General features: G+C 36.8%; 1 protein-coding gene across 2 annotated transcripts in view; it reads right to left on the bottom strand.

Moving 5' to 3' along the window:
• Positions 1-14,973, bottom strand: part of DNM3 (dynamin 3) — a 544,460-nt gene that overhangs the window by 447,972 nt on the left and 81,515 nt on the right. For both annotated transcript variants that reach the window (XM_060009515.1, XM_060009525.1), the window contains exon 2: positions 6,443-6,516. In XM_060009515.1, the coding sequence (XP_059865498.1) occupies positions 6,443-6,516 (74 nt within the window). The remainder of the gene's footprint in view (positions 1-6,442; positions 6,517-14,973) is intronic.

The raw sequence follows: 14,973 nt of genomic DNA, 5'->3' as shown, positions 1-14,973 counted from the left end.
ATATCAGAAATAAATGAAAAAGAAATGAAGGAAACAATGCAAATATAAATAAAACTAAGGGTTGGTTCTTTGAGAAGATAAACAAAATTGATACACCATTAGCCAGACTCATCAAGAAAAAAAGGGAGAAGAATCAAATTAACAGAATTTGAAATGAAAAAGAAGTAACAACTGACACTGCAGAAATAAAAAGGATCATGAGAGATTACTACAAGCAACTATAGGCCAATAAAATGGACAATCTGGAAGAAATGGACAAATTCTTAGAAAAGCACAAACTTCCAACACTGAACCAGGAAGAAATAGAAAATATAAACAGACCAATCACAAGCACTGAAATTAAAACTGTGATTTAAAATCTCCCAACAAACAAAAGCCCAGGACCAGAGGGCTTTATAGGTGAATTCTATCAAACATTTAGAGAAGAGCAAACACTTATCCTTCTCAAACTCTTCCAAAATATAGCAGAGGGAGGATCACCCCGAGATCATTCTACGAGGCCACCATCACCCTGATACCACAACCAGACAAAGATGTTACAAAAAAAGAAAACTCCAGGCCAATATCACTGAGAAACAGAGATGCAAAAATCCTCAACAAAATACTAGGAAACAGAATCCAACATCACATTAAAAGGATCATACACCATGATCAAGTGGGGTTTATCCCGGGAATGCAAAGATTCTTCAATATACGCAAATCATCAATGTGATACACCATATTAACAAATTGAAGGATAAAAACCATATGATCATCTCAATAGATGCAGAAAAAGCTCTTGACAAAATTCAATGCCAATTTATGATAAAAATCCTCCAGAAAGTAGGGATAGAGGAAACTTACCTCAACATAATAAAGGCCATATATGACAAACCCACAGCCAACATGGATCTCAATGGTGAAAAAGTGAAACCATTTTCACTAAGATCAGGAAGAAGACAAGGTTGCCCATCTCACCACTATTATTCAACATGGTTTTGGAACTTTTAGCCACAACAATCAGAGAAGAAAAAGAAATAAAAGGAATCCAAATCAGAAAGGAAGAAGTAAAACTGTCACTGTTTCCAGATGACATGATACTACACATAGAGCATCCTAAAGATGCTACCAGAAAACTACTAGAGCTAATCAGTGAATTTGGTAAAGTAGCAGGATACAAAATTAATGCACAGAAATCTCTTGCATTCCTATACACTAATGATGAAAAATCTGAAAGAGAAATTAAGGAAACACTCCCATTTACCACTGAAACAAAAAGAATATAATACCTAGGAATAAACCTACCTAAGGAGACAAAAGTCCTGTATGCAGAAAACTATAAGACACTGAAGAAAGAAATTAAAGATAATACAAACAGATGGAGAGATATACCATGTTCTTGGATTGGAAAAATTAACATTGTGAAAATGACTATACTACCCAAAGCAATCTACAGATTCAATGCAATCCCTATCAAGCTACCAATGGCATTTTTCACAGAACTAGAACAAAAAACTTCACAATTTGTAAGGAAACACAAAAGACCCCAAATAGCTAAAGCAATCTTGGCTCCCTGGCTTCAGACTATACTATAAAGCTACAGTAATCAAGTTAGTATGGTACTGGCACAAAAACAAAAGTATAGATCAGTGGAACAGGGTAGAAAGCCCAGAGATAAACCCACTCACACATGGTCACCTTATCTTTGATAAAGGAGGCAAAAATATACAATGGAGAAAAGTCAGCCTCTTCAATACATGGTGCTGGGAAAACTGGACAGCTACATGTAAAAGAATGAAATTAGAACACTCCCTAACACCATATGCAAAAATAAACTCAAAATGGATTAAAGACCTAAATGTAAGGCCAGACACTATCAAACTCTTAGAGGAAAACATAGGCAGAACACTCTATGATGTACATCACAGCAAGATCCTTTTTGATCCACCTCCTAGAGAAATGGAAATAAAAACAAAAATAAACAAATGGGAGCTTCCCTGGTGGCGCAGTGGTTGGGGGTCCACCTGCCAATGCAGGGGACGTGGGTTCGTGCCCCAGTCCGGGAGTATCTCACGTGCCGCGGAGCAGCTGGGCCTGTGAGCCATGGCTGCTGAGCCTGCACGTCCAGGGCCTGTGCCCCACAGCGGGAGAGGACACAACGGTGGGAGGCCCACATACCGCAAAAATTAAATAAATAAAATAAAAAATAAACAAATGGGACCTAATGAAACTTCAAAGCTTTTGCACAGCAAAGGAAACCATAAACAAGACCAAAAGACAACACTCAGAATGGGAGAATATTTGCAAACGAAGCAACTGACAAAGGATTAATCTCCAAAACATACAAGCAGCTCATGCAGCTCAATTATCAAAAAATAACAACCTAATCCAAAAATGGGCAGAAAACCTAAATAGACATTTCTCCAAAGAAGATATACAGATTGCCAACAAACACATGAAAGGATGCTCAACATCTCTAATCACTAGAGAAATGCAAATCAAAACTATAATGAGGTAACACTTCACACCACTCAGAATGGCCATCATCAAAAAGTCTATAAACAATAACTCCCGGAGAGGGTGTGGAGAAAAGGGAACCCTATTGCACTGTTGGTGTGAATGTAAATTGATCCAGCCACTATGGAAAACAGTATGGAGGTTCTTTAAAAAACTAAGTACTGTACTACCCAGCAATCCCACTACTGGGCATATACCCTGAGAAAACCATAATTCAAAAAGAGTCATGTACCACAATGTTCACTGCAGCACTATTTACAATAGTCAGACCATGGAAGTATCCTAAGTGCCCATTGACAGATGAATGGATAAAGAAGATGTGGCCCATATATTCAATGGAATATTACTCAGTCATAAAAAGAAATGAAATTGAGTTATTTGTAGTGAGGTGGATGGACCTAGAGTCTGTCATACAGAGTGAAGTAAGTCAGAAAGAGAAAAACAAATACCGTATACTAACAACTATATGTGGAATCTAAAACAAAACAAAAAAAAAGGGTTCTGAAGAACCTAGGTGCAGGACAGGAGTAAAGAAACAGACGTAGAGAATGGACTTGAGGACACAGGTAAAGGGAAGGGTAAGCCGGGACGACGTGAGAAAGTGGCATGGACATATATACACTACCAAATTTAAAATAGATAGCTAGTGGGAAGCAGCCACATAGCACAGGGAGATCACCTCTGTGCCTTGTGACCACCTAGAGGGGTGGGATAGGGCGGTGAGAGTGAGACGCAAGAGGGAGGAGATATGGGGATATGTGTATACATACAGCTGATTCACTTTGTTAAACAGCAGAAACTAACACAACATTGTAAAGCAATTTTACTCCAATAATTATTTTTTAAAAAAAAGCTCCCAAACTGGGAATGCCTAAAATGTAGAAGAAGCCTGTATCAGTTTTACACAAATAAAATTTTGTTATTCAAACTCTTCAAATTAATAAAAATAATAAAAATTATAAATAAATAAATAGATAATGCGGGAGGACTATAGCCCTGATAGATAGATATTAAAGCAAATTATAAACCTGTTATAAGTAAAACACTGTAGGGACTTCCCTGGCAGTCCAGTGGTTAAGACTTTGTACTTCCACTGCAGGAGGTGCGAGTCAGGGAACTAAGACCCCATATGCCACATGGCACAACACTATAGTGTTGGCACATTAAAACAAAAAAGATATTCAGAAATAGATTGCAGTAAGAGTGCAATATAAGATAAAGGAGACTGGGGCAAGAATTATTTCTTCATACATGAAAATAAATTTCTGAACTAAATGCTAAAAAATTTAAAAAGTATGGAAAGGAAAAAATTATGCTAAATATTTACTTTTTGTTAAATGTATATGTATAGATTTTATAACCAAAAAGAGTAAACCTTCTGTACATTAAAAATGATATAACCAGGCTATAAATCACCAGAAGGGCAGAGACTTTGTCCTAGTCACTGCTATATCTCCAGAGCTTCAAATAGTATCTGGTACATTGTAGATTTGTAAGCAATTTACTTTTTTCAAATGACATCATTCAAGTCCATTCCTTTGGATCAAACTTCGATTTTTTTACATTAAGAAATGGTTTAAAATGTCTACAATTTCTACCCAAAAAGTGAGCTGAATTGTGATAAGGATTGCATTGACTCTATCAATCAATTTGGGAAGTACTGCCATCTTACATTAAGTCTTCCAATCAGTGAATATGGGATGTTTTTCAAATTATCTAAATAACAGTTTGTAGTTTTCATAGTATAAGTTTTGCTCTTCTTGTTAAATTTATTCCTAAGTAGTGTATTCTTTATGATGCTATTGTAAATAGAATTGTTTTCTTACTGCAAGTTTTTGATCGTGCGCATTGCAAGTGTATAAAATTACAATTGAGTTTTGTATCTTTATCTGGTATCCTGTAACCTTGTGGAGCTCATTTATTAGTTCTAATAGTTGTTTAGTGACTTCCTTAGGAACTTTTATGCACCTGATCGTATCATCTGCAAATAGAGATAATTTTACTCTATCCTCTCCAATACGGATGTCTTTTATTTTTTTTCTCTTGCCCAACTGCGCTGGCTAGAACCTCTAGTACAACACTGAATAGAAGTGACAACAGTGGACATCCTTGTTTTATTCCCAATATTAGAGGGAAAGCATTCTGTCTTTTACCATTAAGTATGATGTTAGCTGTGAGTTTTTCATACATGTCCTTTATTAAGTTGAGGAAGTGCCTTCTATTCCTAGTTTGCCAAGTGTTTCATGATGGAGTATGGGATTTTCTTAAATGCTCATTCTAAGTCTATTGAGACAATCCCGTGATTTTTGTTTTCATTCTGTTGATATGATACATTACTTGATTTTCAGATATTAAATCAATCTTGCATTCCTAGGATAAAACAAACTGATTCTCAAATTCACATAGAATTTTAAAGGACTCAGGATAGCCAAAACAATCTTGAAAAGGAAGAACAAAGTAGAAAAACTCATACTTCTGAATTTCAAAACTAAGTACAAAGCAAGGGTAATTAAGAGAGTATGGTACAGGCACAAATACAGAGATATAGAACAACTGAATAGACTTGGGAGTCCAGAAATAAACCCATATATCTATGGCCAATTTATTTTCAATGAAGGTGCCAAAAAACATACAGTGGAGAAAGAATAGTCTTTTCTAAAAATGGTGCTGGGACAATTGGATATACACATGCAAAAAAATGAAGTTGAACTCTTACTTTGTACCACTTACAAAAATTAACTCAAAATGGATCAAAGGTCTAAATGTAAAATCAAAACTGTAAAATTATTATAAGAAAACATAAGGGTAAACCTCCATGACCTTGTTTTTGCAAATTATGAGACATGAACTTTACAAGTGCTTCAATCTTAAGCATTCAAAGAAATTATTAGGAAAAGTAGTAAAATTCTCAAAAAGCAATAGGCAAAGATTAAAAAAAAACAGCCAATTCACAAAAGAAGAAATACAAATACCAAATAAACGCACACAAAAAATTCCACATCACCAGTTATTGAGAAACAAAAATGAAAACAAAGCTCATTTGCCTATCAAATTACCATGGTGTTAAGGAGAGGGCCAAAAACAGCACATTAGATATAGATCCAGATATGGATATAAACATAGATATAGATACACATACACTATACATATTGATAAATGGAATATTGCCTGCCATATCAGTAAACAAAGGATGTCACAGTTATCAGTGATTGCAGCCACGACGGGAGGGTGGGCTGGTGAGCCCTGAGGAAACTCAGGATGTGAAAACACAAGATACTGACCCCAGATAGCTGAGGTACGTATCAAAGAAATGATTTCATTGAGCCTAGACTCTTGCATCTTCCCAGTCTCAGAAAAGTGATAAATTCCTTGAGATATCTAGTTTTCTTTTATTAACAGTAATCTTTTGTTCCTACTACCTGCCCTTTGTTGCAAAACTCCTATATATCCTAGCTCCCCCATTGCCTCCTCGGAGCAGGTCTTTCAGGGTTACTTGAGATGCTGCCTCCCGGGCTTTAAACCCTAAAAATTCCCACCAAATAAAACACAACTCTCAACTTTTAGGTTGCACTTTTTTTTTTCAGTCGACAGTATGCATACAGGTGTTAGATGGATGTTAAATTACTTTTAAAAAATTCCCAGACACACAAACACACATACACACACACACACACAGGAAGAAAGTATACCAAAGGGGTATTAGTGGTTATGCCACACTGTAAAATTATAAATATATTACAATGAGAAATGAGACTTTCCATTTAATGTAATAAAGGGAATTTAAAAAGCAATGAAGAAGAAGGCATTTTGGAGAGAAATATAGGCAGCTACCCATAGCAGAGTGATCACAAAAACGTTTCTGTTGCTACAACCCAACAGCCAGGAATGGAGACAACAGGTACCATAGGATACACTCATCCATGTGGCAAACATCCTCATTCATTACCTGCTTTGGAAGTAACAAGCTGCAGCACAAGAGGCCTTCTCGTTACAATGCCTGACCCTCGAGGGAGAAAGTCCCTAAAAAAAAAAAGAAGGAATAGATTAAGCCATATTAAGGAATTCTGATCACCTATAAATTTACAAATCAAGTTCCACAGAAATTCTAATTCTCAACCTTTCAATGCATCACATATCTAAAGAATGCTAGACCCACCTTATAAAAGAGACGTTTGCAAAATAAAAAAGGGGGTGGGGGTGGGGAAGGGCCCTTATAATGAATATTAACCCACATGCATTATCATAATGACCTCACTGGAATATGTAATTCATTCATTTAGCTGGAATTAATAAAAGTTTGCATTAAACTACTGTGTATTGTCAATTCATTTTTATTTTCAGAGAACAAGGATTTACAAAAATATTTGCTGTAGAAGTTAATCCTTAAACTCTTTGGTAATTAAAAAATTCATCACTCCGTCCAGCTTCAAGATGAATATTAACACCATGAAATACTGACCATTATAAGAGGTAATAAAGGCACATTAGATTGTATCTTCTAAATACCTAAATTTTTTCTCCAATAAAAGGTCATACACAAAATGTGGGATTAAGCGGAGATAAATATTGCATATGTAGAAATTAACAGCAGAAAAAATACTGCAATTTGATTTTTGTTTTTCTCATTCCCGATAGATAGGAGCTTATAAAAAAGGAGATTTTTCAAATAAATATTGTGTTTAATATGGCATGTTAATATACACTAAACCAATAAAACTGCAAAGAAAGTATTTTATAATTACATCTATAATGCCACATAAATCAGTACTGATTCTGAAATGTCGAAGAGAATTCATAAACATACCTATAACACTATTTTTAAAGACATTTAGAATGACTCACAACTTTTAAAAGATCATCATTTTAAAAATCACAGAATTCCATTCAAAATAAATTTCTGACTCAATGGCAATGTTTCCCAAAAAGTGGTTCCAGGACCACCAGAAAGTGTTATAACCACAGACACCCAGGATCCATTCTGAACCTACAGATTCAAAATGTTTGGGGAAAGATGTGGCATCTATACTCTTAACAAACTCCAGGGGATTCTGATGTTCACCATGGTTTTTTTATTGAGTCCAAGCTCGCTCTGCATGCCACACAACAGGCTAGTGAATAGGAGATGAGGTGTTGAGGCAAGGAATAGCAACTTTATTCAGAAATCCTGCAGACAAAGAAGATGGTGGACTAGTGTCTCTGAAAAACTATCTTATCAGGGTCTGGATGCCAGTTTCTTTTATAGAATCAGAGAGGGGGAGGTGATGAGGAAGTAAAGTAAAATGGCCATAAGTTTTGCAAATATCACCTGGAATGGCCAGCCTCCAGGAGGGGATGTGTTAATTTCTTCTTTCTTGCAGCCATCCACAGGTGGACAGGGTCAGGATGTACAAAGGCACTTTGGTTTAACATTCAGGCAGAGGGGCAAGGTTACCTGAGGGAGGCCATTAGGTATGATTATAATAACAAAAACAACGAAAAGCGGGCTTCCCTGGTGGCACAGTGGTTGAGAGTCCGCCTGACAATGCAGGGGACACGGGTTCGTGCCCCGGTACGGGAAGCCCGGTACGGTAAGTTCCCACATGCTGTGGAGTGTCTAGGCCGGTGAGCCACGGCCGCTGAGCCTGCGCGTCCGGAGCCTGTGCGCCGCAACGGGAGAGGCCACAACAGTGAGAGGCCCGCGTACCGCAAAAAAAAAAAAAAAAAAAAAAACGAAAAGCAAAGGTTAAAGTCAAAGAAACAGATCAAACATGGAGTCCAATTTAGCTCTTCCCTGTTACAATTTGAGAACCACTGGCCTCAAGTAAGGAAATGTTACTTAACGATTTAGTGGGTAATAATGGCATGGGATATACTATGAGTTTTGTAGGAAAATTGACAGAACACAGCTTCAACACAGATGGGATTTCAGTAAACAACAGCTTATACAATTGGTAATGGTCAGTGAGAATGCTGCAAAATCCAAGGATTTAGCTCCACTAATACTTTGGAAATAGAGAGTTACAGAGATAAAATTAAGCAAAATTTCCCCTAGTTACAACTAATTTATTTTGCAAGTGCTAGTGTAAATTCTGACAGCCTCTTAGCTAAGTTAATGACTTTACTCCTTGACTCCAAGGGCTAAGTTTCATTTGTAATGTCACTATATGTAACTAAAATAGAGAATAGTGAAATTACAGACTTGTTTTTGCTCTTTAAAAAATGCCACCTGAATAAATAGTATGATTTACTTATCAAAAAATTCACTGATAAACTAAGAAGTGCTAGGAAGATGCTGTGGGCATGAGCCTGCACTAATTAGACACCAGGAGTATGAAATCTAATGGGAAGATAAAGACATACATACACAAAGAAAACCATTAAGAAGGGAGCAGATAAATTACACTAGAGTTCAGAAATGAGAGAGACACTCTCCTTTTAAAAACATCCAAATACATGTAATCAGATACTCTTAATATTCTTCAGGAACTGTATCAGAATATTTGTTAGTTTGGATGTTTTCAGTAATCACTTTAAAAAAAACAAGGAGGGCATCTACTCTGTGCCTAGACCTAAAAAGGAAAAGTTAATTTGAGAATCAAAATGGATAAAGGGAAAATGAAACAAAACTCCAGAGCAAAGAGCGGGAGGCCATCTGTTTGAGTTATTAGGGCCATGAATGAGGTTTTAGGATGTATAGATGCCAAAGGTAAATATACATGTCTTAAATGTCTAAATAATGGCATTTAACAAATCAATAAAATATTTTCGTTAAGAAAAAGATATAGAAAATAAAGGAGAGAAGGAAGAAGGAAGAAAGGAGGTTTAGTTACTTAATACCTTCGTGCTGGGATCTGCTTCAACTCATGCTTGTGACCATGTATTTATGATGTAGATTTAGTAACAATCATTTGAACATTATCAAAGCAGAAGAGAAGGTATCAAACATCTTAAATAACAAATAATTATCATGTGTTTGGCTAAAAAGTAAGCCGACAGACATAGCTAACACTTTTCTCTACATTTTTATTAAGCAAACAGAACTTTGCTTTAAGAGTAATAAACGTTTTCAAGTATCCCCTTCATGGCTCTCACCAGTCCTACCTCCAACACATACATTTTCACCAAAAGTCAAAAGATTTGGTAACCAAATCCTGCTATTTTGAAGTCTCTCCTGACTTCACAGGAGTATCTGAGTGCCACAAAGCACGAGAGAGAAATTTCTCTCTTCTGAAGACTGAGTGACTAATCTGGCACCCTGAAGATTCATGTCATTCTGATGACCCAGCAGCATGAAAACCATATGCCCAGCACACCCCTGCTGTGAGAGGTAAGGGGGTGAGCCCTCAAATGAAACACAGAGGACTTCTCATTGAACCACAGTTCTGCCACTGAATGGGCAAAATTCTCTAAACCTCAGTTTCTTTTTCTACTAAATTGAGATAATCCTATGAATTAAAGGAAATGCAACACATGGGAAATTTTTAAAAACCAAAGCACCACAGAAAAAAGTAGTACTATTATTATTGCTACAATACAACCACAGGGTGTTTTCCCTGATATTTTAGCAACCTCTCACGTAAAGAAAAAAAGCCTTGACAATTTTTAACATTTCATGAATGAAATTTGGAGGTGAGGAGACTCAGATCCCACCTGAACTGTCACTTTGATATTGACCAGCTGCACTGGTTTGGAAAGCTCAGTTCCTTATTCCTGCCTCCATCAACAGGGAGCCAAGGCACTGATACAAACAATCATGAATAATTCATTATCCATTGAGTACAACCATCCATTTGAATGTTATTATTTTCTGTGCAATAGGTGGTTGGTTCTTCTGTAGGTAGATCTTACAGAAAAATTACTTTGCTAAATTAATGCAGAAAAAAAGACTGTGCCTTTAGTATTACTGTGGATTTAAATTTGTGTGCCATTTTCCTGAAAAATGGACCTTCAAGGTAGAGCAAGAAGAGTAATCTGGAGACTAAGCAGTATTAAATTGACTCCCTTCTTTAGCCTGAATGCCTCATCTATGATTGGACTGTACAGATTTTTAAGGCAGGAGTAGTGCTTCCCTCTCTATGCCACATAGCAGCTACGATTCAAATGTCTTTCTTCTCTCTCAACCCATCTCAATAAAGCATTAATCTACACAGTCTTAACCGCTAGTCTTCAGACAAAAAGTCAATGCTCTTTCATGGTTTCCTGATTCCTGAACAAAAAGGAGAGAACAGTTCCCATGCTGTGGTCTAAGAACCACCTTGATAACATTTCTTATTGGCTCTTCCAGAAACTTAGTTATCAAGAAATATTATCATTGCTCAATTAGGAAATGATTGATCTTTGGAAGCCTAAAAAGAGAGCAATGGCTGTATCAACAAAGCTAAAAGGAATTTCCCCCCCTTAGCAGAAAATAAACTATGGACATGCTTTTGTTCAATATAGATGTAATGATGACTAACCAGGTGATCTGTTCAGTAAATAAATGTCTAACATCTGCTCTTGACTGAAGCCAAGAGATATAACTCATACCCTCCAATAAGTTAATTCATGTAGCTGATCCATTCAAAGCCAAATCATCTTAGTCTTCGGGAGGGGAGTGGGAAACAAAATGCAAATGACTACAGTAAGCATGACAGACTCTATGGTTAAGCTCCACACAAGTTGAAGTATCAATGCAAAGCAGGGAATAATCTATTCTGCTTGGGGGACCAGCCAGAAACAATTTCAGAGAGACATAAGATAAGGAGGCATTCCCACAGGGGATCCACAGGGAATGTGTAAAGACATGGGAGATCTACATAACACAGAACATTATGGAACTGTAAATATTAAAGAAAGGTCAGAATGAGGTGGAGAAGTCTCTGGAGAAGGAGGCAGGAGGAGACCTTAGATGCTTCACTTGTATTTTTTTCTTCCTATGAAAACAGGAGAGCATTGAAGAGTTTTCAGTGATCAGATTTACAGTTCACTGGGGGACTCTACAGAGAATGTTGAAAAGGGAAAACAAAAGACAGGGAGGCTAGTCACTAACCAGTCTAGGTCACTGAGGAAGAAGATGATAAAGGTTATTCAAGGCAGTGATAGTGAAGATGGAGAGAAGACAACAGAGAGGATGGACAACTGACAGGACTTAATGATCACTTTGATGTGGAATGAAATGATATGAAGGAGTTAATAGCCACCAGGATATTTCTGGTTTGGGAAGCTGATTGAATAGTGGTGCCATTAATCAGAATAGGAAATACAAAAATATCTGGTTATAGCTGATATATATATAGTATCTACCATGTGCCAGGCATCATTCTCATTTGATCTTCATAACAACCCTATGAGGTAGATACTATTGTTATTCTCACTTCACCGATGGGAACACTGAGGCACAGAAGCGTTACATAATTTTCTCAAAGTCACAAAGCTAGTGACAGATCTAGGACTCAAACCTAGAAAGTGTGACTCTAGCATCTGTGCTCTTGAGCATTAGACTATGCTACACTGTAAAAAAAAAAAATGGGAGAAGATGAGGATATGTTGACCTTTAGATACCTAGAGAATATCTAGATTAAGACAACAAGTACATAGTTAGACTGAGCAACTGGAACTTAGGATAAAGGTCCTGTGTAGAGATAATAATTTGTGAGTCTTCATTGGAGCAGGTTGTTAAAGCCAAGAGAACAGATGAGTAGGAACAGAGTGGAGAAGAGTGATGAATATGGAGTCTGGAAAATACCAATACTTAATGAGCACCTGAAAGAAGTAGAACTAACGAAGAGATTGAGAAAGAGTCCCCAGAGCAATAAGTTAAATACCAGAAGTCAGAGGTATCCCAAAGTCACACTAGCCTCTTAGACATCTCCACTTAGATGTCTCAAAACTATTCTCTACAATTCAACTCATTATCATCTATCCAGCATGTTTCTCCTCCTTTATTCTCAATCACAATCCACATCATCAGCATCCATACATGTCAGCCAAACCAAGTACATGGAAATCATCCATCCACCATCATCCTCTGTCTTCATGCTCCAAAATGGCCACCAAGTCCTGCTGATTCTACCTTAATATCGCTTAAATGCATCCTCTCTTCTCTATTTCAATCCCCGTTCCAGGTGCCTCCAACTCTCATACAGACTACCACAATAATCTCCCAATTAATTTCCCTGCATCCAATTTGAGCACCCTCCAATCCAACCTCAAGAGGAACATAAGTCCCATCACAACATTCACAGACTCTAAATCATTAAATGACTCCCCACTGTCTTTAGCATGAAATCCAAACTGTAAACAACAACAAAAAAAGTGTGCATCCTAGTGGAAGTTTCAGTGTTCACCTGTGCTCTCGGGCACGTTCCTTGGCATATTCCATGCTTCCCTCATGGGATGCGCTCTCCCCACTTCTCCATCTATTCAACTCCTACTTAATCTTCAGTACTCAGCTCCATATCACATTCTCCAAGGAAATCCCCCTGTACACCTTCTTTGAAATCCCCCTGTACACCTTCTTTGAAATCCCCCTGTACATGCCTCTACCTAAACTCTCAACACACACTTGTCATACTGGTCTATTTACACATCTGCTCCCTCATCCCTGTGTTCCTCCCAGTGCCTCCTTCAGTGCCCAGGTATTATTTTTAACACTTTCCACCTACTCTTTCAGGATGTTTTCTTATTGCCCCATATATTCAAAACATGGAAGAAAAACATTCTCATATTTGATTCTCAACAAGAAGACAACTAAGTGGCATTTTACCATGGACAGAAAGAACAGGCAAGATAACTTTTGATTTACCAGTAATTTGCTGAGGTCATTGAAATTAATATTTTATTTATGAATGTTTAAGATCTAACAGTATTCACCAAAGTACACAATACAGAACATCAGGGAGGCAAATATTACTGAATGTCTGAAGACACAGAATAGAATTTGAAGGAAACAATATTTTTAAAAATCCAAGGGCCAATATACTTTTAAAAATCATTCCTTAAAAAGAGAAGTCTCTTCTAAAAATTATCCTCAAAATGTAATTTTATGTGTTCCAAAACAGTCCTGGTAGGATTATTATCTCACAGTCTTTCAAAATGATAACTCAATTTTAAAGAGAGAAAGGAAAAGAGGAAAAAGAGGGAGAGAAATAGGAGAGAGAAACAGAGATAGGTCACTGCCAAATACTGTTTACTCCCTGCCCCAAGAAGGACTGAGGTCATGTATTCCACACACTGAACACAATGGTGCTGTTAAAATGGCTTTGTGTTTGCATGCCCTAATCTCGAGCTTTGCCAGCCATTACAATGCCACTTTAATTGCTGAAGGAAGTAATTATGCCAAAATCCACACATTTAATTGGAAGTTTTCCACCACAGTTTCCTTTTTCCCCTAAATTCTTGGCACACAGTAAGAATATTAGCATTTACTGATTTGTAAAAGATCACATTTTGGGGCTATCATTTACTCTATAATTTGTGGTATTCAATAAATACCACCATCATTTTGTTTGAAAAACATAGTTGCATATCCAAACGCAAGAAACACAGTGCTTTTATTTTTTTTTACAAACATCTAAGAAATTTCAATATTTATCTTTCATTCACAAAACTCAGAATTTCTAAGCAATATGTTTTCATTAAATATAATTAACCAATAATTAATGGTTCCCATTGCAATATTCAAAATGCAAAAGTTTCTGAGTCAGAGATCTGTAAACTGAAGGAAGAAGCCAGTTCACAGTTTACAAATACCATGTATTCTCCCCACTAGGAAATGCTCTCAAAAATTTAATGCCTTCATATGTAATCCATTTTAATTACTTATTCACAAAGTCAGTTCAAGAATTTAAAGCACCAGATTAATGAGTCCCAGCATCAAGTAGAGGCACTTAGCTGTCATTCTATTTCAAATCACAGATTATACCTTACCCTGGGTAGCTGCTGTGCAAATGAATGACAAAGGGACAACTAAAGAGACTGTTAGTTGCCTACCCAATAACCATTTGCCCGTTATTTCTTATTAACAGAATCCCAATTTTGTTGAGAATGGCAATGTGCCCAACTTAAATAGGTAAATAAATAAATAAACCTACACTTCCCAGCCTCCCTTACAAATGGGGTGTCCACACAATTATATTTTAGTCAGTAAGATATAATTAGAGGTTGCTGAGTGACATCACAGATAGTTCCTTTGAAAGGACCTAATTTAACTGATGTATACCTTTGGCCCTACCCTCTCTTTCTTCTCCCTCTCAGTTATACATGATAGCAGAGCCGCAGCAACCATCTTACATCACAAGGCAACCTTGAAGAAGAAAGCTATGCACTAAGAATGGCAGAGAAAAAAAAGACAGAGTCCAGAATAGTGATGGCATTATGAGTCACTGAACCAGTCTTGCACAGCCTAACAAAGAGAATGAGAAAGCAAAAGAGAGACAGCATGGTTTAGACATGTTTCTCAACTTTCTTATTTACTACTGTGCACATAAGAAGCCTTATTAGACATTTTCCGCATTAATT

This window comes from Delphinus delphis, chromosome 1, assembly GCF_949987515.2.
Source record: "Delphinus delphis chromosome 1, mDelDel1.2, whole genome shotgun sequence".
In the NCBI taxonomy this organism is placed as follows: domain Eukaryota; kingdom Metazoa; phylum Chordata; class Mammalia; order Artiodactyla; family Delphinidae; genus Delphinus; species Delphinus delphis.
This window is presented reverse-complemented; position numbering and strand designations above follow the sequence as displayed.